Source organism: Erpetoichthys calabaricus, chromosome 13 (assembly GCF_900747795.2).
Source record: "Erpetoichthys calabaricus chromosome 13, fErpCal1.3, whole genome shotgun sequence".
NCBI lineage: Eukaryota > Metazoa > Chordata > Cladistia > Polypteriformes > Polypteridae > Erpetoichthys > Erpetoichthys calabaricus.
Window position 1 is genome coordinate 34,272,840 of NC_041406.2, and position 24,361 is coordinate 34,297,200.

At 34.5% G+C, this 24,361-nt stretch overlaps 1 protein-coding gene and 1 long non-coding RNA gene across 2 annotated transcripts in view; both read right to left on the minus strand.

Annotated features, from left to right (window-relative positions):
- Positions 1–5,704: 5,704 nt before the first annotated feature.
- LOC127530073 (uncharacterized) lies at positions 5,705–10,262 on the minus strand. Its single transcript, XR_007936606.1, has 3 exons — positions 10,211–10,262; positions 8,436–8,474; positions 5,705–5,749 (listed from the first exon to the last, which is right to left on the minus strand). It is a non-coding gene; the product is annotated as an uncharacterized LOC127530073 (long non-coding RNA).
- Positions 10,263–13,799: 3,537 nt separating this feature from the next.
- LOC127530113 (germ cell nuclear acidic protein-like) overlaps positions 13,800–24,361 on the minus strand; it is a 28,073-nt gene continuing 17,511 nt past the window's right edge. Inside the window, exons 6-17 of the mRNA XM_051936133.1 lie at positions 20,260–20,289; positions 19,663–19,692; positions 19,389–19,418; positions 18,814–18,843; positions 18,545–18,574; positions 18,274–18,303; positions 18,019–18,039; positions 17,834–17,878; positions 17,668–17,712; positions 16,490–16,516; positions 16,226–16,270; positions 13,800–13,837 (exon numbers count right to left, since the gene is read on the minus strand). Coding sequence (XP_051792093.1) covers positions 13,800–13,837; positions 16,226–16,270; positions 16,490–16,516; positions 17,668–17,712; positions 17,834–17,878; positions 18,019–18,039; positions 18,274–18,303; positions 18,545–18,574; positions 18,814–18,843; positions 19,389–19,418; positions 19,663–19,692; positions 20,260–20,289 — 401 coding nt within the window. The remainder of the gene's footprint in view (positions 13,838–16,225; positions 16,271–16,489; positions 16,517–17,667; positions 17,713–17,833; positions 17,879–18,018; positions 18,040–18,273; positions 18,304–18,544; positions 18,575–18,813; positions 18,844–19,388; positions 19,419–19,662; positions 19,693–20,259; positions 20,290–24,361) is intronic.

Sequence of the window (24,361 nt, forward strand, 5' to 3'; positions counted from 1 at the left end):
CGGAGAACACCCTACTCTTTTCTAAACATGTCCAGGAATCTTTTATCATTACAGAGAGAGAGGACCTATATTTTTATGTCTCTTCTGATGAATGGCACCAATTTATATAGCACAGTGCACTTGTCACTGCATTGCAAATCAAACACAAACCACAGGGTAAGCTCACCAGAAGGCCTCACCAACACCTCTTCCTGCAGCAGTCCAAGATTTTCCTAGATGGTTTCCCATAGCTGAGCCCAAACATGCTTAGCTTTAGGTGCAGGTGGTACGGCTGCTGGGATTCTATCACTTATCAAATTAATTTTGCAATGTAGAGATGACAACATGAAAGCACAATAAACCACAAGCAGCATGAATATATCTAATAGTTCTTGATACGCTAACTTTTGCTTAGCGGTGGTATCCCAGGGACCAGTCACAACCTTTTAACAATCATCTGTGAAGTGGCTGAGAGTTTGTCCATTCCTGCCTAATTGGAAACGTTCTACTAAATGTCCTAAAGAGGCTGAGGAGTGTGATCCTACAGAGTGTAGCTCTCTTCCAGGAAGGGGGGCAGTACCTCAGGGTGGTTATTCTGCTTTACAGAATATCTGTTTGTTATTCGAGGAAATGTTAACACTGTTTCATGAATATTCATGTAAATAGTTGTAAGGAAAGGGAATTAGAAAAACAGGAAGTTGGTGGGTAGACAGTATGCTTTGCGAATAGTGTGTGTTTCTTAGTCTTATTGAGGCAATGCTTGTAAGCATTATTTTAAATTAACTGGATTAATATATAGCTAATTTATTGTTGTTCATTGTAGACTGCTAATTATTTGCAATTTATTTCTTTTTAGTTTCACTCTGACTTCACGAAAATCAAAATCAAATTGGAGGAAGGTACTATCTCCTGAGTTTATGAATCTTCTGTGAATTAGAGTTTGGCTGCGGTTTAGTTTTGGGTTCAAACACCAATGACGAGAACAGCACACTAGTAGTTTTGAGATACTACTACCATTTTCATGGAAAATTCCATAGATATCCCCAAAATACATTATCTAGCACTTTTGAAATTTCTAGCTGGATTTTGTCCATCACGTAATCTGTCACTCTATAAGTTTCTGTGCACCAGTGATGAATTCTGATTCTATCCAGAGCTTATTTTCAACAGGCTTACTACGTTTATGGAAGATCAGCATGAGGCTGAATAATCACCTTGATTTATTTTGATTTGGCTCATTAACCACATGCAGCTTGGCATATTCTTCTCAGTATCACATAGGCTTACACTGTTTTTAGCATAAATATGTACATTATTGGTTAAGTGGCTTAGTGAAGCTATTGAAATGAGTTTGTCTTTTGGTGGACTGACGTCTTGATCAGGTTTGTTCTTGCTTTGTGTGTTTTGCTGCTGGAACAGGCTCAGGCCTCTAAAGATATGCTGTAAAGGAAGATGTGATTTCACAAAAGGCATCTTTGTCTAATTAAACTTAAAAACACATTTGCATGTCCTCAGCTCAAATGATAATTCACAATTTGCTGTCTTTACCTGCCAAATCCGTATTTAGATAATCTGACTGAGGCATGGTGGCAGATTCCACTCCTGTATAAGAAACAAAAGTATAAAAGACGTTTCAAGTTAATTCAACTTTTAAATGCCATTTTATCTAATTGGTGAATTCAAGTGAATGTTGGGGGGCAAAAATTCCTGGTCTATAGCACAAGAGTAGGGTTTAGTTATTGAATATGCTACTAGGTATTGCACGTTCACAGAATGATTAATCAAAAAGTTGATGGGTGCGTATTTCTAGTGTTTATTCTATAATCGCACTGGTGACCATGTCACTTTTTTTTCCCTAAAAGCCACTGTGGCAGATTTTCAGGAGACAATGATGATCATGTTTTTCAACATTGATGGACATATCATAAAGAGTTTGTTCCCCATAAATGGGCAGTTAGTCAGCCACATTACACTGAGCTGCTGCAACATTCATGGGAAAACATCAGTAAAAAATCCACAGAATAGATGCATGTTGTCAGTCAAAGGCTTTTTGACCAAAAACAATGTGGTTGTTGTTTTGCAACCACTGTTTTGCCAAATCTCGATCCCTATGACATCTTTTTTGTTGTCAAAATTAAAATTTAGACTGAATGGAAGAAGATTAGCTACCATGTAAGAAATCCTGGAAAAAACACAGGAGGTTTTAGACATGGTCAAAGAAGATGAGTACAGCAGATATTTCCAGGAATGGTAGTAGTGCTGGGACAAGTGTATTACATCTGAAGGAACTGCAACAAGATACATAATTATTATTTTTTTTTTAATATTTCAAGAAGTTTTGGGTGCCCCCTCACATGTAGCATTAATAATGAAGATTCCTCTGTGGCTGATGTGATTTCCCAATGAAAGTTATCTTGAAACCATTGTAACTAGATTTTGTCTCTTATGCATTTGTCAGGTTGATTTCTCATATTTTATTTTCACGTACGTACAGGATAGGGGTTATTCCATATTTTTTTTCAATGTGCAGTTTACAGTTTCTGTCAAATCTAAGCATCAGAAAGATTCTTTGGGTTTCAAAACCCTATTTTGCATGGAAAATTTTTATATAAGCTTGTAAAAAAATAAAGCAGCTAATCATAACAATTACATGGAGGCTAGATTTCTATCTCAGTCTTGTTTCAGTCTCGCCTCCCATTACAAGCTATTTCTTTAGTCTTAAAATTAATATTTACAGAAACAAACAATTATTGCTTGGTGTTTAAAATGATACTCTTGTAGGTCCTTCCATTAATCTTCAGTAAGCAAACCTCTAGCTGACTTGGAAATCCAAAATCGATACTTAGGAGGCAATCAGCATGGAAACAAATGAGCAGCACTACTCATAGCTGAGGAAACTATATGCCAAAGAATAAATAATAATTCTTTGCATTAATAAAATAATAAGACTAAAACTCTGCTACAGAGCAGTATGAGGTTACCATGACTAATAGAATACATAAAGGCTATCATCTTCTGTTTCTTACCAATATAAACAACTACTACTCTTCCAAGAGAAGATGGAAATTTGTTTCAAATGTTTCATTACAGAAGAGCTCTTAATCATTTATTGCTTTAAGCAGTTTATAGAATTAGCTCTAAAATGAGCTCAAATTGTGATCCAAAGTAATTTTATTTTGTGTACTGTTTAGTTCAGCATGTTGACTGTAGATCACAAAGAAATTAAAAACTGTGATGGTTATTATACAGAATGAACATAGTAATTAATGGTTATTCATCAGATGTTCTGTTAAAACGTCCAGTCTATTTTTGGATGATTCTGATGCTTATTAATTCAGAGGTCTGTCAAAATACAAAAATGTGACAATGTAACACTTGACAGAAAAACAAACCATACATTGTGTTCTTGTTATATGTTATATTGTTTGTGTTTATCACTTTTTTGAAATTCCTCATAAGGCCACTTAGAGTTACAGTGCTTGTTAGTTTACAGTGGATTCAAACAGTAGACAGTTATTGAGATGGGCCCATCTTCATGAGCAAGCCACATCCATCAAGCTGTAATTATAGACAGAGCTACACTGACTTTAATTTGTCTATGTGTACAGACCCTGTAATTCTTAACAGTCTTTGTAAAACAGACATGTATGAAATTGTTAAAAGCATTTGGTGAATGAACAAAATTAAACATTTATAGAATTATTATTATTATTATTATTAATTACATTTGAACCTTTTATCATGCTATAGCAAAATATGTCTAACTACAACATTCTCACATTGGCATTTATTTCTTTTATATTGGCTCACACAATGCAAGTTTTTCAATTTGGCTTCTTTCATACCATAAGATGGAGAAGCTATGACATATTTAGTAGAAAAAGCAAATTGTAATAAAGCCAGGGAAATCTGACAGTGATGGAAAGTTAACGTTTAACCAACTCACATATTTGCCAAACTCCACAAAACTGACTCGATGAACCTCAGCAGAGTAAAAAAAAAAGATGCTTCAGCCAAACAAAACTGATAATTTCATCCATGTGTAAAATATAACTTGGCATAATTGCTCTTAAAATTGCATGCACTTGCTCTGGTCCAGTGGAACCAGTGCCTTATTAATAAAGTACCTGACTGAAACATCATCAGAAACGCAAGAACAACAGCTACAGTGGGGGAAATAAGTACAGAATGCATCAACATTTTTTTCAGTAAATCTACTTCCAATGAGGCTATTCACATGAAATTCTCACCAGACAGTGGTATTAACTCAAGAAATCCACAAATATAAATAATTTACAACATTAAAGTACAAAATAATGGTACATGTAATCAAGTGGAACCTATTGAACACAAAAAAAAAAGTATTGAACACACTAAGAAAAAACAGTAAACCAATGCAAGGAACCAGCTGAAATCTGTAAGTAGTCAGAAAGTAATTCCACCTCCTATCTGTGCAAATTGATATCAGCTGGGTTAGTACATGCCGATGGACTATAAAAAGGGCTACCAAGGTGTCACATAAGAAGAATCTCATGATGAGTAAAAGAAAAGAGCTCTCCCAAGATCTTTGCAACATATGTACCACAAAAGTCATTAACTTCTACAAAGTACAAAGTTTCTTCACCGGCTACAAAGAAACAAGACTGCACACTACAACCTCAACCATTCTGTTGCCTAGTTGGGTCTTAGGTTCTCTAATGCAGAGAAATAAACCCATTGAGCACTGAAGTTTAAAATGAGTTTAAAAAAGAGAAAGATGCTAGTGGATCAAGAATATGTAAGGGTAATATAAGGTTAGGCTCAAAGAAAGCAAAGCAGGAACAAATACGGCAAGCAAAAACAACAATAAGGTAAAGCACTAAAAGTGATTTCTTTATTGTAACAACATCAATTGCAAGGAATTTGGCTTGATGACACCTATACAAATACAACATTAATATACACAAAGCACATTAAGGAATGATTATCAGTTCCAACAAAAGAATTAAGAAAAATTTTAATGGAAAACACAAAAGATGTCAGATATATGTTAGATATTATATATATTAGATACTGTATATGTTAGACATATCATCAGGTCCAGACAGAGGAGCAGCTTCAGCGACAGACTGCTGTCACTTTCCTGCTCCACTGACAGACTGAGGAGATTGTTTCTCCCCCACACTATGTGACTCTTCAATACCACCCAATGGGGGTAAACGTTAACATTATTCAAAGTTGTTGTCTGTCTGTATACCTGCATTGTTATCACTCTTTAATTTAATATTTTCTTTATCAGTATGCTGCTGCTGGAGTATGTGAATTTCCCTTTAGGATTAATAAAGTATCTATCTATTTATCTATCTAAAAAGAGCACTGAGAAAAGGACAGGCTCTTACCAATTGCCTAATTGGAAATTGAATCCTTAGGACTTTTTTTGGATATAAACAATCACAAACATAAATACGTAGTAACAGTTTAGTAAGTTAGGCATAGTAAGAGGATCTGTGCCAGTAACTGACAGGTACAAGTTGCCTTTTATAAGTGGGATAGTATTATACTGACCTAGGGCAAAATACTGTAATGGTAAACTTAGGAACAGTAATGTGAAGATCAAATATACTTATAGACTAAATATACTACTCTGTATCTATTTATTTAGCAATTGTGAAGCCACAGGTATAGCCAATTATTCAACGTAAATTGACAATCTACCAGTAAGTTAAAGTTTGCAAAATTAACTAATCTGTAGAGTCACCTGAAGGGCTGGAACTCTGATGATCCACAGAACCTGAAACACAAACATGAAATGGGGCAGAACACTGTAAATGCTGCTTGATCACATATATCCGAGGTTTTATTTTGGTGGAAAAGACAACAAAGTGTTTTTTTCCCCTAAACTTCTGTTTTTGTTACAGAAATATTTTATATACCAACATTATTGCTACATAAATTCAGAATGTGACTCAATAAGTTAAAATTAAAAGAATCATTCATAAATGATGAAATACAATAATAATAAAAGTTGAACACACATGTTCCTTAACAATTGTACCTGTCAACACACTGCAATGACACAGTATTTACTAAACATAAACATGCACATGTATTGCTGTAATTTACATCACTGAGGAATGGCTTACTTCACAAAATGTTGGATTTATGTCCAACCCATACTATCAATAGATGTAATTTGACGCATTGTTCAATTTTGATGAGAAACTAGAATATTTTAAAATAATGTATTAATTCACTATCATACTGTTTTAAGGTAAAACAGACATACAGAAGAGAAGGAGCAGAGCTTTTACTCTGTTTAAATACAATAGGATCGGTGTCTTGACTGACATGGAGCTGCTGCAGGTAAAATGCTAATTCATCTGGTATCTATATAACATACTGTATTTGTGTTTTTCATGACCACTGGGTTTGATTTCTGGCCTAATCAATGTTTGGAGTAGACGCATTATCACATCTGAATGAGTTTTCTCCTTTCCCCAAAAGGAGCACTTTTTAGATTATTTAATTGGTAATTCTCAACTGAGGTAAGGTGTCCTAATAGCTCACTAGTTACAATGTTGTAACTCTGCACCCTACACCTTGTTGTTATCTTTGAAAATTTTAATATTCTCCCAATATTTGTGTAGGTTTTCCTCCCACGTAGGTACACTGATGAGTTCAAATTATCCTTTTTGATGGTGTGTGAGAGGGCCCTGTCATGGACTAACACTTGCTTCAGAGCTGTTTCCTGCCTTGTGCCCAGAGTGGCTTACACAACAAACAACCCACTGTGAATGTTTTTTGGCTGAAGCATGTGTGAGAATGTTATATTAAACAGGTATACATTGAAAAAATTGTTTTGGCTATTTCTTGTGATTTTAATATATTTTTCGGTGCCAAATTAAAAAATGAAAAACATTTTTTTTCTATTACGTACCATTGTTTTACAAAACAAAAAAAATGTAAAAAATTTAAAAAAAATAAAATAAAATAAAGAAGTGACAAAAACTAGAGAAGTTTTATATAAGAAAATGAATCTGAATTTTTGTTTTCTTGACATATATGTTTAAAAATATTAAATCAACTAAATATCTTCATGTTACATTCATTACTGTATACATTAATAAATTGTGTAGTTTGTTAAATATTAATTACATTTCTTTTCAATTTTGTACTTAAATATGACAAGATGGAAAACATTTCAATTACATTTTTATAGTGCTTTTTAGGAGTTTAATTTTGCAGATCTGTAAAATGTGTGTAAACTCGACACCACGGGGGGTAGGAGGAAGGGTATGCAGATGGGAAAAAAGGGTCTGAGACCCCTGTCAACTGTACTATCGCACCCTCTCAGTTTTGGATAAAAGAATTTTTAACACTTCTGTCTAAGGAGCTGCACTGGCAATTGGAAGGTTTCCGTTTCGAATCCCGTAAATGCCAATAGGGACTCTGCTCTGTTGGGCCCTTGAGCAAGGCCCTTAACCTGCAATTGCTGAGCGCTTTGAGTAGTGAGAAAAGCGCTATATAAATGCAAAGAATTAGTACTTAGTATTAATTCACATCAAAAGTGACACATTGGCCCAATGTAAATGTCCATCTGTCCAGTTCACTGACTCCAAATTGCATTGAAATACTACAAGCAAGAATAAAACCAGCTGCTTTCATATTCTGAAAATCTTTTGGAGACATTTTTCAACTTCCATGTATTAGTAATTGGTAAAGCACATTGTTGGTGATTTTAGTTTCATTTTACTGTAAATCTGTATTGTGCATTTAGTAGGTGAATTCAGCTTCCTATTTGCAGTAGTTGTGAATATTCACGTATTGCTTATTTGTCCTGTATTAACACTTATAAACACATTGTATTGCACATCAACTAATCCTTTTAAGTAGGTGCATGTGAGAAGAAGTCAAACATATTATGTTTTTTTTCTTTTTGAGCAGTTCATTAATAGGATAATAAAATATCAATTAAATAAAAATCTGACTTATTAAATAAAACCAGATGTTAACAGGAAGTATTCATTATGAATTCAATGTTTATTGGGGATGAAAGTGAAAGTAAAATTTCACTTGAGTAAAGGCTCTGTTTTAAAGAAACTATATCTGCTCTCCTCAGAATTTCAGTTGCTCTGCTACATATTATTTCCAGGTGTTGGCCCTAAAGCTTCTCTAAGTCTGGAAGAAATAAATCATCACTTAATCATTTAGATTTTTACAGTAAGCAGACTTTTATAGTTCTTTTTAACGGAAATGAAATGGTATGCCTTTGTACAACAAGTCCTTGCTTTATGATGTCAGAATCTAACCTTAAAGCTGATTGGCTGGAAAAAAAATCATCCATGAACGCCTTAACCCAAGCCAATACACTAATACTCCTTGCCATAATACAAACCCATAACATATTATTTTAATTATCAATACTACTTTTCCCCTCCAGTTTTTACTTTAAGAATATTACCGCCTCATTACATTACCTGCAGTATCCAAAGGAGAAGTGCTGTGATCCAGAGGACCTAAAATAAACAAATCAACTCAATTTAGTGTTACCTTGCATTTTTAACAATATGTCATTATACAGCTGATCCAAAGTAAAAATGTCAAAGCTGAAGTTTTTGATATGCATTTGCATATATTTTATTGTGAAAATGAACACAATATATGTGTTTGAAAATACTAGGGTGTTTCAGTAAGTAGCAAGTAATAAAACATAAGCAACAAGTCCACTGACAATAAAAACAGATTATTATCTGGGTAGGCATAGTTGTTAATATACGTATTATGTCTGGTTATTCTTTCAGGCGATCAGAGAGTATGATTAATTATTTACTGTGGTACATGTCACTTTGAAGATTGTAGACCATCTCAAAACAAGGTAAAATGTTGGCGTGTGTAGTGCGATTGGATTTCTGCGTGCCAAGGGCTCAACCCCAGCAGAATGTCTCATTGCTCCTTTGGTAACCTGTTTTTAATTGATGATGAGAATGATGAAATATCCTGGCTACACTGCCTTGCCTTGACGAACATTTCTTTTATATGGGAATTTGCCTATTTAGTGTCCCAGTGAAGTAAATGTTTGGACATGCTCACCAATTACATAGAAAAGTACTTCTTGACCATGTCTGTTCTTTTATTGTGAAAGTGGAAACCTTTGAAAAAACATCCAACTGCATTACCATACTTTTGGAATTCATGCAACTTTATGAGGTTAGGCTTAAAAATATCAGTAAATGTGCAAAGAAACTCTGTTTAGTTAATATTTTATACAACAACAGTATCCTAGTTGTTTGCATAAGTTACCCAAATCAAAAATGGTGTCTTGAGTGAAATAAAGTGTCAAAATCATCAGATTGAAAAAAATACAACTAAAGAATGGCTGCTGAGGCTGAACAAAGAAAATTAATATTATTCTGGTCTCACAAATCATCTTAATCATACCTCAAAACAATAGCTAATTTGCATGTCCAGTTATAGAAAGCCGAATCAACACATAAAAGGTTAAGGATGTGTCTGAAGCAGATGGTCACATTATGCAAATTCTAGTATGTCAGACTTGCCGGCTGCTGTTGCTAATCTTATCACATGACAATGTCAATTGACACGACTGAAAATTGCTAGGTATGTCAAATTTTGGCGACTGTGTGGTGACTTTACAGCACTATTGTGATTGCCTCTTTTTCTGACATGTGCTGCCTGACAGAGCTGGTGCTGTATGAAAGGTTAACAGGTATGGGAAGTTCAGCCACCGTCTTCTTTGTCTCCCTACACCCACCACTTTCCTGTCCTGTCTCACCATATCCATAAACCATCTCTTAGGCCTTCCTCTTTTCCTCTTACCTGGAAGGTCCACCCTTACACCCTTAACATCCTCCTCCCAATATACCCAACATCTCTCCTCTGCACATGTAAAGTTACTAACAACATTTCATTTGATGAACGGACCAAGAAGGAATATCATAAAACTTGCTACAATGGTCCAGTGAGCTAGAACAGAAACTCAGCTTCAAAACCAAGTACCCCTGCCACTTCTGAAGTCAGTTATTTTGGGCACCTGCTCAGTGGTCATGACATGAAAGTATATCCTACCAAGAATCCTGAAATGAGGCACACAGAGCCACCTAAAGAAAAAGGATAACTGCAAAGTGCAGAAGACATTAGTGTTGACAAAATGTCTACTGTCATGTCATCTTCTAAGTAATGTAACACTGACACTTAACATTTCATGTTATGCTAATAATTGCTGCATACTGACCTGTCAGGTCTGCTTGAGAACTTGTGCTTGTAATATCTCCATTATCTGAAAGCAAACAAAATCAATAATTTCCAAGCATTATGTAAAAAGGAAATATAAAAAACTCAAGCTATTGACATATTTATACAGTCTCCCACTTAATTCTATTAAATACTTCATATCATGAAAATGAAATATTTTCTGTCAGTAAATATTTCAACAATTCTTTCTCATGATTGAAAGTATCTGTGAAATGATTACCAAAATACACAGCTCTTGAATGTGCAACTGTCTTTAGTAATATTACTAAAATATACAGCTATTGCAAATAGCCAAGTCCTGTATACTGTACTTTATTTTCCATATAAATTTATTTTCCATACAACAGCATTAAAAATACTATACTCTGGTCTAAACCATAAAACTATTGTATTTTTAAGCATTTTAAGAATTAAGCCCAGCCAGAAATATGAGGACTCAACATATCCAGAATCATTCTATTAAAATGTGATTCATTACAAATGCTACACTGAACTCTTTCTCTGCAGTATTATAATGACAAATAATAAATCATGGTGGTCTGATTTTGGATTTTTAATACGTGGTGGACTAATAAATAGCATACTGCATCACTAAGTAGGCAGATACACAGTAGAAGTCAGATTTGTAAGTAAGTGGGCTGTCTTTGCGCCTTCGTTTATTTGTTAGAATGTATTATATGTGCCATGACAGTGATCGTTTTCCAGACTCTGGCACTGATCTTTTAAGTCAGAACTTTAATCATTAAAAATGTACCCAGTCTAGATGTATACAACAAAAAGCCAGTTATCATATTTGCTTCGCAGTATTTAATCTTTGTTTGCAAGCATATTATACTATAATCCATTTTTAAGTAAAGTTATTTCCGGATCGCAAAACAAAATAAAAATATTTAATTGGCCACAAAGAATGAAACAATTAAAATAATGTGAATTAACTAACTTTACAATAAACCCATATACAAGGGACGTTCAAAAAGTTTCCACACTTTTTTAAACTCTATTTATTAAGAGTTTCAAAAACAAAATACATCACTTTTCTACATATTCACCTTCGTTTGCGATGTAATTTTCACCAGCGTCGTAGAAACGTTTTAATGCCCAATTACTACTCCTCCCGCCTTCACCGTTTACAACGAAACTATAAAACTGCGGAAACTTTTTGAACGTCACTCATATTACTAGGACACAACGCTCAAGATAAACCACTCTTACGTTAGTCTAATTTTTAATGTTTACATTTGAGTTAGGATTATGGAAGAAGACGATCAGCTGTGGCAACCCCTAACAGGAGCAACCTAAAGAAGAAGATATTTGAGTTAGGATTAATATTGTGTTGTTCATAATATTTTATAAGGTATTCTAGACCAGTGGATCGAAAAAGTATTTTGGACTGAGGACCACTTTGCTGAATTAAAATCTAACAACGGACCACTTCATAATATTCACCTATTATTTTTTAAGCTTAATTTACGAAACGCATTTGTGTGAAAAATAGCTGGATTAAAACCTAACAGATATATGTTTCAAAGCCCTAGATTTCAGCCAAAGAGCCATAATAATCCTTACCCATAAAGGTCGATTAACAGCGGGTATGTGAGTCACCGGCTACAGGGATTTAAAGAGAAGGTTCTCACGGTGTACGCTCCGAGTAGCTGTCAGGTAATACGTGAAATAAATACATGCCCAAATGTTGCCCTTAAAATGCCCATTGGCTATCCTGCCACCTAGCCAGAGCCTCCACATTCTACTGCCTTTCTGTTCCACCGCTCCGTTTCCGTTACAGACTAGCACACGTAGTGTTCTGTTGGGGCCACTACGAGATTCCACTCCCGCCTCAGCGAAGTCTGCCGCTGGTCACGTGGGGTTCGAGGTCACAGTTCACCTTTGGCGCCAACTCACCGATTCGTATTAAGATCGAGAAGCGCCAGGATTTTTGAGAAAAAGAGCGTTTGAATATATGAGTGGTGTCTTGCTCTGTCCCTTATTGCAATCACTGTTTTTTAGTTTTGGTAAACGTTTTTGATATACCATCATTTTTAGAACAGTTTTTAAAACGGTCAGATGAATTCAGAGGAAAAAACATTGACGAACGAAGATGAGTTTTATCAATTAAAAGACGAGTGGTAGCAATTATTAGTAATACACCTTTACTTTTAGTGTTAGTTAATATTAATTTAGAATGTTTCTTAACCCTTTATTTTTTCATTTAAAGTTAAACGCAGTAACAGACTGAGTGCAGAAGTAGAACCACACAGCCATTAAGAAGGCATGGGCTTCACACATTGACTTTGTTATTTTTCTCCCTTTTTTGACCTTAAGATGTATTTTGGGTTATTTCCTATTTTTTCATCAACATTCATATGTAACTGTGCAATTTTTATAAATTAAAAGTATGGACATTTAGACTTTGTATTTTTTTATTACCTCTCAAGCTACACCACTGTTCTTACATTAAAATAAAGCATATATACCAAAGCATGAGGGGGAAAGAAAAAATACTTTTAGTTGTGCATGGTAATAATAACATACTTAACTTTCTTTTTTTGGTGTGAAATTGTTAACACTTCATTTCATTTTTTGGAGCAAGTACACCAAGGAAAAAGGTTGAGAACCCCTGGCCAAGATATATATATATCACAGCACTTTAACACACATGTCAATAGTTTGCTGAGGTTAAACAATTGCTTTCATTAATAGACCTACAATTATCCAAAATGATACAGTGTGACTACTGTTAGTAGTAATAAAGACCAAATATTATGCTCCACTTTGCACAATTAAGTTTATATTAGTGGTGAGCCCAGAAAAGAACACACAATATTTTGAGCGGCCTCAGCATAGAAAATTTGGGAACCCCGTTCAAGACCTTTATTACCAAAGATGTGCATACATTTTATATTCTTAGTATTGTATTTCTAAAGATAAGTGACACTGCAGCAGTAAATTCAGTATATACTGTATTATCTATGGATATAAGTTGATTTAAATTGTCTACTCGAATTCTAGAAACATAAGTTTACTTTCAGTTTCTGAGTTACTTAGGCTTATTTCTTGAAACAGTTATTTTTACATTCCAGGAACATTTGTTAAAACAGTGTATATGGTGTGGAACAATACCATAATCCATATACAAAAGCAAATTTTGCACCAAAAACCCTTAACTCATGCTTCAATATTAAATTATTTTGTCAATGAATAAGTCAGTGTCAACAAGATGAGAAATTCCTTTCACATTGTGTAGAACCATGGTGGTCAAAATGTTTAGATGTTATGTCTGTATGACAGTGGACTCTGGAAATGTGTTCCTTATATTCTAATTTAAGTCTTCTAGTAGTGATATTATAAAATAATATTTTATTAAAATATTTACAGATGTATTTTCAAATCAAAGTTCTAAGGAAAACAGGTAAATAATTATTAATTCATTTATTAGTTTATATTTAAAAACAGTTATTACACAGTTTATAGTTAATATAGTTTACAGAATATTGATATGCTTAAAGATAAACGCTGAATGATGTGTAATACATTGATGGCTTGGGCACCTCAGTGATTAATTAGCACTGCTGTTACATACCTGAAGAATCTACTGGTTGATGTCCATTATCTAAAAAATAATATTATATTAAAATATTCATAACTATGTTTTCAAATCGAAGTTAAAAAGAAAGCAGGTATATACACATTGATTCAGTTTATTGATTTATGTTTAAAAATAGGTATTACACAGACAGATTTTGGTTAATACGAGTGTATAGAATATTAATATGCTTTAAGATAAACTCGAAATTACACATATTAGGTTTTTACTGTTATTTTTCTAGTTATTTTGTATCAAAATGAAAATTATTCAGACATTCTACAATTGAAGGTTTTACATTCCAGTCTGCAGCTAAAGCAAAAGAGACAAGCATGGAATGTTTGGATAGGAAAATCAGTCTGTGCCATTGTAAGGCCATGGTTAATGACATGGACCATAAATGTGGCTCGTACTTCATCTGGGAAACATCTGAGAACTTTCTGACCCCCTTTTCTATTTTGCTGTCTTGCTTCCATACCTCTGCTACTTATCTTTACTCTTCTTCCTACTCCGTGAACAGGCTGTTGCCCAAGTTCAAAGTTTGCCTGAACAGGTTCCTCCATATTCAGAAGGTACACAAATTTAATTGCACTCAATCTCTATGGATGTGTTTGACAATTCTCAAATCTCATGAGTCCCACCTGTGAGCTAACTTGACAGTAAGTGTCACTGGTTGATCTATGATGTGAGAACCTCCAATTTGTTAGCGAAAGAGCTATAACCACTTTAAATTCTATTACTTGTAGGGATGTTGTTAAATGTTAAATTCTGTATTATTATTTGTGTACTGCTAAAAAAATTAATTCTTTTTTTGTACTAATCTTGAGTGTGTGTATATGCAATAACATTGGTTGTCAAATGTGCCTTTGCTCTTTATCTATTTGTATTTTCCTACAGCTGCAAACAAATTTCCCTCTGGGATAAAAGTCTACTTCAGTGGTCCCCAACCTTTTTGACAGCAAGGACCACTTTATTAGATGCAAATTTTTCCACGGGTGGCACGGTGGCGCAGTGGTAGCGCTGCTGCCTCGCAGTTAGGAGACCCGGGTTTGCTTCCCGGGTCCACCCTGCATGGAGTTTGCATGTTCTCCCTGTGTCTGCGTGGGTTTCCTCCAGGCGCTCCGGTTTCCTCCCACAGTCCAAAGACATGCAGGTTAGGTGGATTGGTGATTCTAAATTGGCCCTAGTGTGTGCTTGGTGTGTGGGTGTGTTTGTGTGTGTCCTGCGGTGGGTTGGCACCCTGCCCAGGATTGGTTCCCTGCCTTGTGCCCTGTGTTGGCTGGGATTGGCTCTAGCAGACCCCCGTGACCCTGTGTTTGGATTCAGCGGGTTGGAAAATGGATGGATGGATGGAAATTTTTCCACAGACCGGTCGGTGGGGGGGGGGGCTCGGGGGGGCAGTTTTATACACAATTTACATAACATTTCTATTATTATTAAGTTATTAAGCAGTTCGCATATGTTTGCAACCCGAGATTTTTCTTCTTTTTTTGCATATAACAAAGACATATGCTTTGCATTTGCCATTCCAGCAGACTGCACATCGCAAACATTAACACTGTTATCGTTTTTTTCGTGTCTGCCGTTTCTATAGGAGGGTGACAATGAGTTAAATTCCAATGGATGTTTTTCAGATGTTGACAAGCAATAAGCAAAAGGTATCACTGAAAACCACAGAAAACAAAAACATCAAAAAAAAAATAGTACGAGGAAAGTTCAAAGAAAGAATTTTTTTTTATAATGTTTCTGTTTGGGGATCGTTGTGTAGCCTAAATGTGTACAACTGAGCTGCTGCCACAGATCTAACTGCTCTGTGGATGATTCATTCAAGCATTTCAAGGTCACCTCGTTGTAATGAAAGCATCTGCTGAATGTACTTTGTAGTAACGAGATTTCTATAGTCTCGTGTCATATGGGGAAACTGTCGGAACCATAAAAATACTTTGTTGTAATACTCTCTCACCTCGGTCTCTCTCCTCTCTCTGGGCCGCTGCAAAGCCCAGCCCACCAAGCATTCTGAAAAGTCTGAGTGAGTCTCTCGCGGCCCGGCTGTCAGACGGCTGCGGACCGGTGGTTGGGGACCCCTGGTCTACCTAACCTAATCTGTTAACCAGTTTAACACTTTAGGATACATTACAATAACTCCATGTAACTGTAATTAAAAAAACAGAATTGACAGATTGTGACAAATGAATGGGCTTTTGTGCATGTGATGACATAAACATTTGTGGTCACGCATCGTAAAAAAAAATTCTGAGATGTGTATTGTGCAGCAGCGACACGTGAAATTGATCACTATGGGTCTGTAATGCCTTTAAATGTCCAGGACTGCCTGCATACTACACTGAAGTTGTTTATGATGGGAACTAAGGTAACATATTGACTTTCTACCTTGAAATGTTGATTTTTACGTACCTGCAGAATCAACCATGGAAATCTCAATTGGTTTATGTCCATTATCTAAAAAATAACATAAGAATTTTCATAAATAAGATTAATGATACATTTATTCAATAAATGAAAGTAATGTTACTATAAGCAGATTTAGTTTATAACACTTATTTTTTATTTTGCTTAATCAACATTATAAACTAAAAACTGCAAAAACTGTGCTTACCCAGCAATACTGCATATACATTAATCTATATTTGTTAACTCAATGGCCTGCACTGTACATACCTACAGAGACTGGCTGATGTCCATTATCTAAAATGAAAAGATTAGAAAAAAACATAATAATAAAAGGAAGAGCACTATGTATGAATGAAAGGTTTTTATAGACTTGTTATGCTGAACACTGTTACGTGATTAAATTACAGCATAAATGGATCCAATACTGAGCCCACTTTTTCCATGGCAGGACCAGTCCTGGAGGAGACTGTGGTCCATTATATAGCACACTCATGTTCAAATGCTCTTTGCCTTATATTGGGCCAATATCAGGATGTCTAGGGTTGGGGCAACATCTTAGTCTCTAAAGAGAACTCTTGTGAGCATAGAGAGTGCAGGCAAAATGCACACCACCCATATCCCAACCAGGACTCTTGCTAGGATCGAGATGAATGGCAACACTACCCTATGCACCACCTCAATAAATTACTGTATATGAATACGAACATTTCCAGGAGTTGGGTTTTCCAAAAAATGCATAGATTCATCGAGATGTGTGAGGAGAGAGAGAGTTCTCCATTTAATGTATAAAGGAATCAAAGTATTTCTTCCCTAATTTCATTGTCTTTTTAGTGTTATTGTTAATGGAAGAATTAGGGGACAAAGGGTCAATTAAGGGATTGTAAAAATACACAAACTGAGGTCAAGAGGTCAGGCACCAGAACAAAATCACCAGACAAAAGTCAAAATCAAAAGCCATTTGCAAAAGTGATCAGTAAAGCAAACTTGAAACCAAAAACAAAGCTATGAATATCTAGGCAATGACTGTAATGTGCCACCTTATTTTATTTATGAAACATGTAGAGGATCATGTGACAATGATTCATAAAATGGCAATGCCTTTTGCAGCAAAAAAAAAAAAACCTATATCAAAAAATAAATGTTATACAAGTAAGAGAAGTATGCCAAAATATCACAATAGTTTATACAAAGCAAAGGAAAGTAAAATACTAGAATAAGACATCAGAAATTGACTATTGATGTCCCATTTTTAGTGTCTATATTTACAATTTTGTTACCTTTTAGGATTTCCTTAAAAGTTTCCTCAAGTAAATTTCACAGACTACACATGACAGGAGAGATGGACAGATTGGCACTTGATTCTTTTGTTTTTGTGTGTTTTCAAAGGCAGCAGATCACACCATGATGATGTGTATGTAGTTAATTAAGACCTGGTCTGTACCTACCTAGGGGCTCTAAGTGGGTAACGTCCACTGGTTTATGCCCATTATCTAAAATATAGAATCAAATAGATTGTAAAATTGAATAAATTGAACCTGATTAAATTAATTAAATGAATTTTAAACACAATATAGAACATTTAACACATTCAATTCTCAGGGCTTTACATACCTGACAAATCTACATAGGTCACATCTACTGAGTGATGTCCATTATCTAAAATATTGAATCAGATAGACTAAACATTTGAAAAGAACTAATGTGAATAATTGAAAGTATTACATTATATGCAGAAAAAATAATCTTAAACACATTTTAGAAAATTTCAGTAAATCTAACAATTGATCTTTACATACCTAACAGCTGATGTCCATTATCTGAAAAAAGATATTTTATTAAAATATTTACAAATACATTTTCAAGTCAAAGTTCTAAGGAAATCAGGTAAATAATTATTGATTCATTTATTAGTTTATATTTAAAAACAGTTATTACGCAGATTATAGTTAATATAATTTGAAGAATATTGATATGCTTAAAGATAAACGCTGAATGTTGTGTAATACATTGATGGCTAGGGCAGCTCAGTGATTAGCACTGCTGTTACATACCTGAAGAATCTACTGGTTGATGTCCATTATCTAAAAAATAATATTATATTAAAATAAACATTACTATGTTTTCAAATCGAAGTTAAAAAGAAAGCAGGTATATACACATTGATTCAGTTTACTGATTTATGTTTAAAAACAGGTATTACACAGACAGATTTTGGTTAATATGAGTGTATAGAATATTAATATGCTTTAAGATAAACTCTAAATTGTATGTAATACATCAATAGCTAGGGGCAGCACAGTGGTTAGCAATGGTATTACATACCTGAAGAATGTACTGACTGATGTCCATTATCTAAAAAATAATATTTTATTCAAAATATTTATAAGTAAATTTTCAAGATAAAGTTAAAAAGAAAACTGATAAATAACTATTGATTTAAATTATTAGGTTTAAAAATCTGTATTACACAGACAAATTTTAGCTAATATAATTTACAGAATATTGATATGTTTTAAGATAAACACTGAATGATGTGTAATAAGTACATTGATGGCTAGGTCAGCACAGTGATTAGCACTGCTGTTACATACCTGAAGAATCTACTGGTTGATGTCCATTATCTAAAAAATAATATTTTATTAAAATATTCATAACTATGTTTCCAAATCGAAGTTAAAAAGAAAGCAGGTATACACCGGTCCTATTCAAAGGAGTGACATAACAAACGAGTGAAACCTCAGATATAAATTTCAAAGGAGTGACAACCATCCAATCAACCATCCAAGTGGTACGTGAGGCGACAACAATTTTTTGGCGAGTGTACTTTCAGTTGTTTGTAGTAGGTGAGGCAAAAACGATTTTTTTGGCGAGCATACTTTCAGTTGTGTGTGGTGGGTGAGCCGACAATGATTTGTCACTCCATCGTTATGTCACTCCTTTAATATGGTATTTATGTCACTCCTATGAAGTGTCACTCCTTTGATACAGACTCGTATATACACATTGATTCAGTTTATTGATTTATGTTTATAAACAGGTATTACACAGACAGATTTTGGTTAATATGAGTGTATAGAATATTAATATGCTTTAAGATAAACTCTAAATTGTATGTAATACATCAATAGCTAGGGGCAGCATAGTGGTTAGCAATGCTATTACATACCTGAAGAATGTACTGACTGATGTCCATTATCTAAAAAATAATATTTTATTAAAAATATTTATAAGTAGATTTTCAAGATAAAGTTAAAAAGAAAACTCATAAATAACTATTGATTTAATTTATTAATTTATGTTTAAAAATGTGTATTACACAGACAAATTTTAGCTAATATAATTTACAGAATATTGATATGTTTTAAGATAAACACTGAATGATGTGTAATAAGTACATTGATGGCTGGGGCAGCACAGTGATTAGCACTGTTGTTACATACCTGAAGAATCTACTGGTTGATGTCCATTATCTAAAAAATAAAATTTTATTAAAATATTCATAACTATGTTTCCAAATCGAAGTTAAAAAGAAAGCAGGTATACTGTATACCGGTCTTATTCAAAGGAGTGACATGTCATAGGAGTGACATAACAAATGAGTGAAACCTCAGATATAAATTTCAAAGGAATGACAACCATTCAACCAACCATCCAAGTGGTAGGTGAGGCGACAACGATTTCTTTGGTGAGCGTACTTTCAGTTGTGTGTGGTAGGTGAGGTGACAACGATTTTTTTGGCGAGCGTACTTTCAGTTGTGTGTGGTAGGTGAGCCGACAATGATTTGTCACTCCATCGTTATGTCACTCCTTTAATATGGTATTTATGTCACTCCTATGAAGTGCCACACCTTCGATACAGACCCGTATATACACATTGATTCAGTTTATTGATTTATGTTTAAAAACAGGTATTACAAAGACAGAATTTGGTTAATACAAGTGTATAGAATATTAATATGCTTTAAGATAAACTCTAAATTGTATGTAATACATCAATAACTAGGCACAGCACAGTGGTTAGCAATGATATTACATACCTGAAGAATGTACTGACTGATGTCCATTATCTAAAAAATATTTTATTAAAAATATTTATAAGTACATTTTCAAGATAAAGTTTAAAACAAAACAGGTACAGTATATGCATATTGATTCAGTTTATTGATTTTTATTTATTTATTTAAATTTTATTGATTTTATTGTAATCACTCCATACAAATAGATACATTTTTACAAAAAATAGGATTGAAAACAAATCAACCCCCCTCCCCTGAGAAAGAGAGCATGGCCAACAGAGTAAAACTTAAAGCTAGTAAAAATAAGTAAATTGATGAGTTTAATAGGCGGATAAAAATAAATGGAGAAGAAAAAGAAATAGAAAGAGAATCTGCCTCCTCAGTGGTTTAAGAGCTTATTCTAAAATATTATTGATTAGATCCTGACAGGTTTTGAAAAAGTTCTGCACAGATCTTCTAAGTGAGAATTTGATTTTTTCCAGTTTCAAATAATATAAAACATCACTTACCCACTGACTTAAAAGAGGAGAGTTAGGATTCTTCCAGTTTAGCAAAATAAGTCTGCGTGCCAATAGTGCAATAAAGGCAATCAGTTTGTTTGTCCTTCTCAACTTTAAGCCCATCTGGGAGTACACCAAACACAGCTGTTAATTGATTAGGACAGATTGTGATACCAAGGCTATCTGAAACACACTTAAAATTTTTTGTCCAGAATGATATTAATTTGGTGCATGCCCAAAACATGTGACCCAGTGAGGCTGGAACTTGATTTCAGCGTTCGCAGGCTGGAGCTTGCCCTGGAAACATTTTGGACAGTTTTAAGCGAGACAGATGTGCTTGATATATAATTTTGAGTTGAATAATTGTATGCTTTGCGCATATGGAGCTTGAGTGAATTCTCTGCATTGCTACCTTCCACTCCTTTTTTTTGAGATGTTGAGTGAGAGATCCTTTTCCAACTGTTCTCTTGGATCTTTGAAAGAGAGGGATTGTAAAATGATTTTATGTATTGCAGAAATGCTGTCTGAGTCCTCGAAACTGAGCAATATTTTTTCCAGCACAGAGGAAGGTGGGAGATGAGGAAAATCAGGCAGGTTCTGTTTAACAAAGTTTCTAATTTGAAGGTAGTGAAAGAAATGTGTTGCTGGAAAGTTAAATTTGGAATGTAATTGTTCATAGGATGCAAATATGTTGTCTATATAAAGATCTCTAAGTAATTTAATCCCAAATGTTTTCCAGATATTAAAAACTGCATATGTTTGTGAGGGTTGAAAAAGGTGGTTCTCATGCAGAGGTGCCACAGATAAAAGATTCTCCATCTTAAAATGCTTTCTACATTGGTTCCATATTCTGAGTGAGTGAAGCACAATTGGGTTATTAGTATATTGGCGATAACTTGCATTTAGAGGGGCACAAACCAGGGAATATAAAGGAGTAGTGCAGGATTTTATTTCTATTGCGTACCAAACCTGTGTATGTTCATCTATTTGTGTCCAGGTTTTTATAGCTTGTATGTTTGCTGCCCAGTAATAAAACTGAAAGTTAGGTAGAGCCATGCCACCTTCTGCCTTAGGTCTTTGTAGGGTCTTTCTTTGGATACGTGGATGTTTTAAATTCCAAATAAATGAGGTTATGGTTGAATCTAATTGCTTAAAAAATGATTTATTGATGTATTTTGGAATGTTCATATTCATCTTAACAACGTTAATTCTTCCAACTAGAGTGAGACGAAGGGTTGACCATCTATGCAAGTCTTGCTTAATTTTTTCCATACAAACAGAAAAATTTTGTTGATAAAGACCTTTATGTTTACTTGTGATATATACCCCAAGGTATTTAAACTGATTTGCAATGATAAAAGGGAAGGTGTCCAATCTAATATTGTATGCTTGAGCATTCACTGGAAAGAGCACACTTTTATTCAAATTAATTCTGAGACCAGAGATTTTTTGAAATTCTGTAAGTGCTGTTAAGACTGCAGACACAGCATTTTATGGGTCTGATATATACAGTACCGTATCATCTGCATATAGAGAAATTTTCTGTTCAAGTCCTTCTCTGATAATCCCCTTTATCTGATTAAGCATTTTGACAGTGAACTGCCAGTGGTTCAATGGCAAATGCAAATAGCAGTGGTGACAAGGGGCATCCTTGTCTGGTACCACGTTCTAGTTTAAAGTAGTCTGAACAAATGTTAATACAAAATGAAGCTTCTGGATTGGTATGCAGTAGTTTGATCCATGCACAAATGTTCGGGCCAAACCCAAATTTCTCTAATGTAGTGAAAAGGTATTTTCATTCAATCATATCAAATGCTTTTTCTGCATCCAACGATAATAATATCTCTGAGGTGTTTGACTTTGCAGATGAATATATTACATTAAACAGGCATCGAAGATTGGAAGTTAAGTGTTGGCCTTTAATAAATACAGTTTGATCTTGTGATATTACTGAAGGCAGCACTTTCTCCATCCTTCTAGCTAGGATTTTGAAAAGTATCTTAACATCATTATTCAGAAGTGAAATTGGTCTGTATGACGCACATTATAATAAGTCCTTATTTTGTTTAGGAAAGATGGTAATTAATGCTTGGTGAAAAGTTTGAGGTAAAATTTGATTGTCTCTAGCTTCTGTAAATGTTACTAATAGGAAGGGAGCTAGCTGAGTGGAGAATTTCTTATAAAATTTGACAGGGTAGACATCAGGACCTGCTGCTTTCCCACTCTGAAGTGACTTTATAGCATCTAGTAATACTGATAGTGCCAGAGGTTTACCCAATTCCTCTGCACTAAGAGTGGTATCTGTAATGCATCCAGAAATGTATTAGAATGTGTGTTGTCTTCTTTAAACTCAGTAGAATATAAGGATTTATAGTAGTCTCTAAATATGTGCATTATATTTTTATGGTCAATGATTTTATCTCCGTTCGTGTTGGTGATTGCTGGGATTGCATTGCGAACTTCTTGCTTGTGGATTTGTTGAGCTAAGAGCTTATTAGCTTTCTCTCCATGATCATAGTAATGATGTCTTGATTTAAAAATGAGTTGTTCAGTTTCTTTCGTTGTTAAGAGGTTGAGCTCTGAATGCAGAGGCTGCCTTTTCCTATGAAAAGCCTCACTTGGACACCTGGCTGTTCTTGATCTATTCTAGTAATTTCACTGGTTAGCTCTGATACCTTCTTGGTTTCTAATTTATTTCTGTGGTAAAGATATTAATTAATCTGTCATGTTAAGGAGGCCTTTAGAGTTTCCCAGAGTATTCCTGCAGAGACCTTTGAGTATGTATTTGTCTCTAGAAAGAAACTGATTTGTTTTGATATAAATTCTGTACAGTTCTCGTCTGCTAATAGAAGTGGGTTAAGACGCCATCTGCGAGATGAGTATGTGGGGCATAATAATTTTAGCTCCACGATCAGAAGGGCATGGTCAGAAATAACAATAGCGTCATACTTGCAAGATTTAATCACAGGGAAGAAATTATTATCTATAAAGAAATAATCAGTTCTTGAGTAGCAATGATGTACTGGTGAGTAGAAGGAATATGTTCTGGAGTTTGGGTTTAGAAACCTGCAGGGGTCAATTAAAAACTGTGTTATTGTCTTTGCGGTGTTAGATGTCATCACCCCTGTGACAGCAGACCTATCTAAGAGTGGATTTAAAACACGGTTAAAGTCCCCGGCCATTATAATTTATATGAGTGTTTACATTGAAAATGGATGCAAATACATTTTGCATGAATTCCCTATCATCGACATTGGGTGCATACACATTTATCAAAATCACTTTACAGTTAAATAAATTGCCCATGACAATCACATATCTCCCTTCAGGATCAGATACTACAACTGATACAACAAATGAGACTGTTCTATGTAGGAGAATTCCCACATCTCTAGTTTTCTTTGTAAAGCTGGAATGGAACATTTGGCCAGTCCAGTCTTTTTGCAGCCGGAACTGATCTTTGCTTAGTAAGTGGGTCTCCTGTAAAAATACTATTTTCGCATTTAGACCTGTTAGGTGAGAGAATACTTTCTTTCTCTTTAATTCGTGATTCAGGCCTTTAACATTCCAGTTCACAAAGTTAACTGTTCCATCATGGAGACATTGATTCTTAATTTTTGATG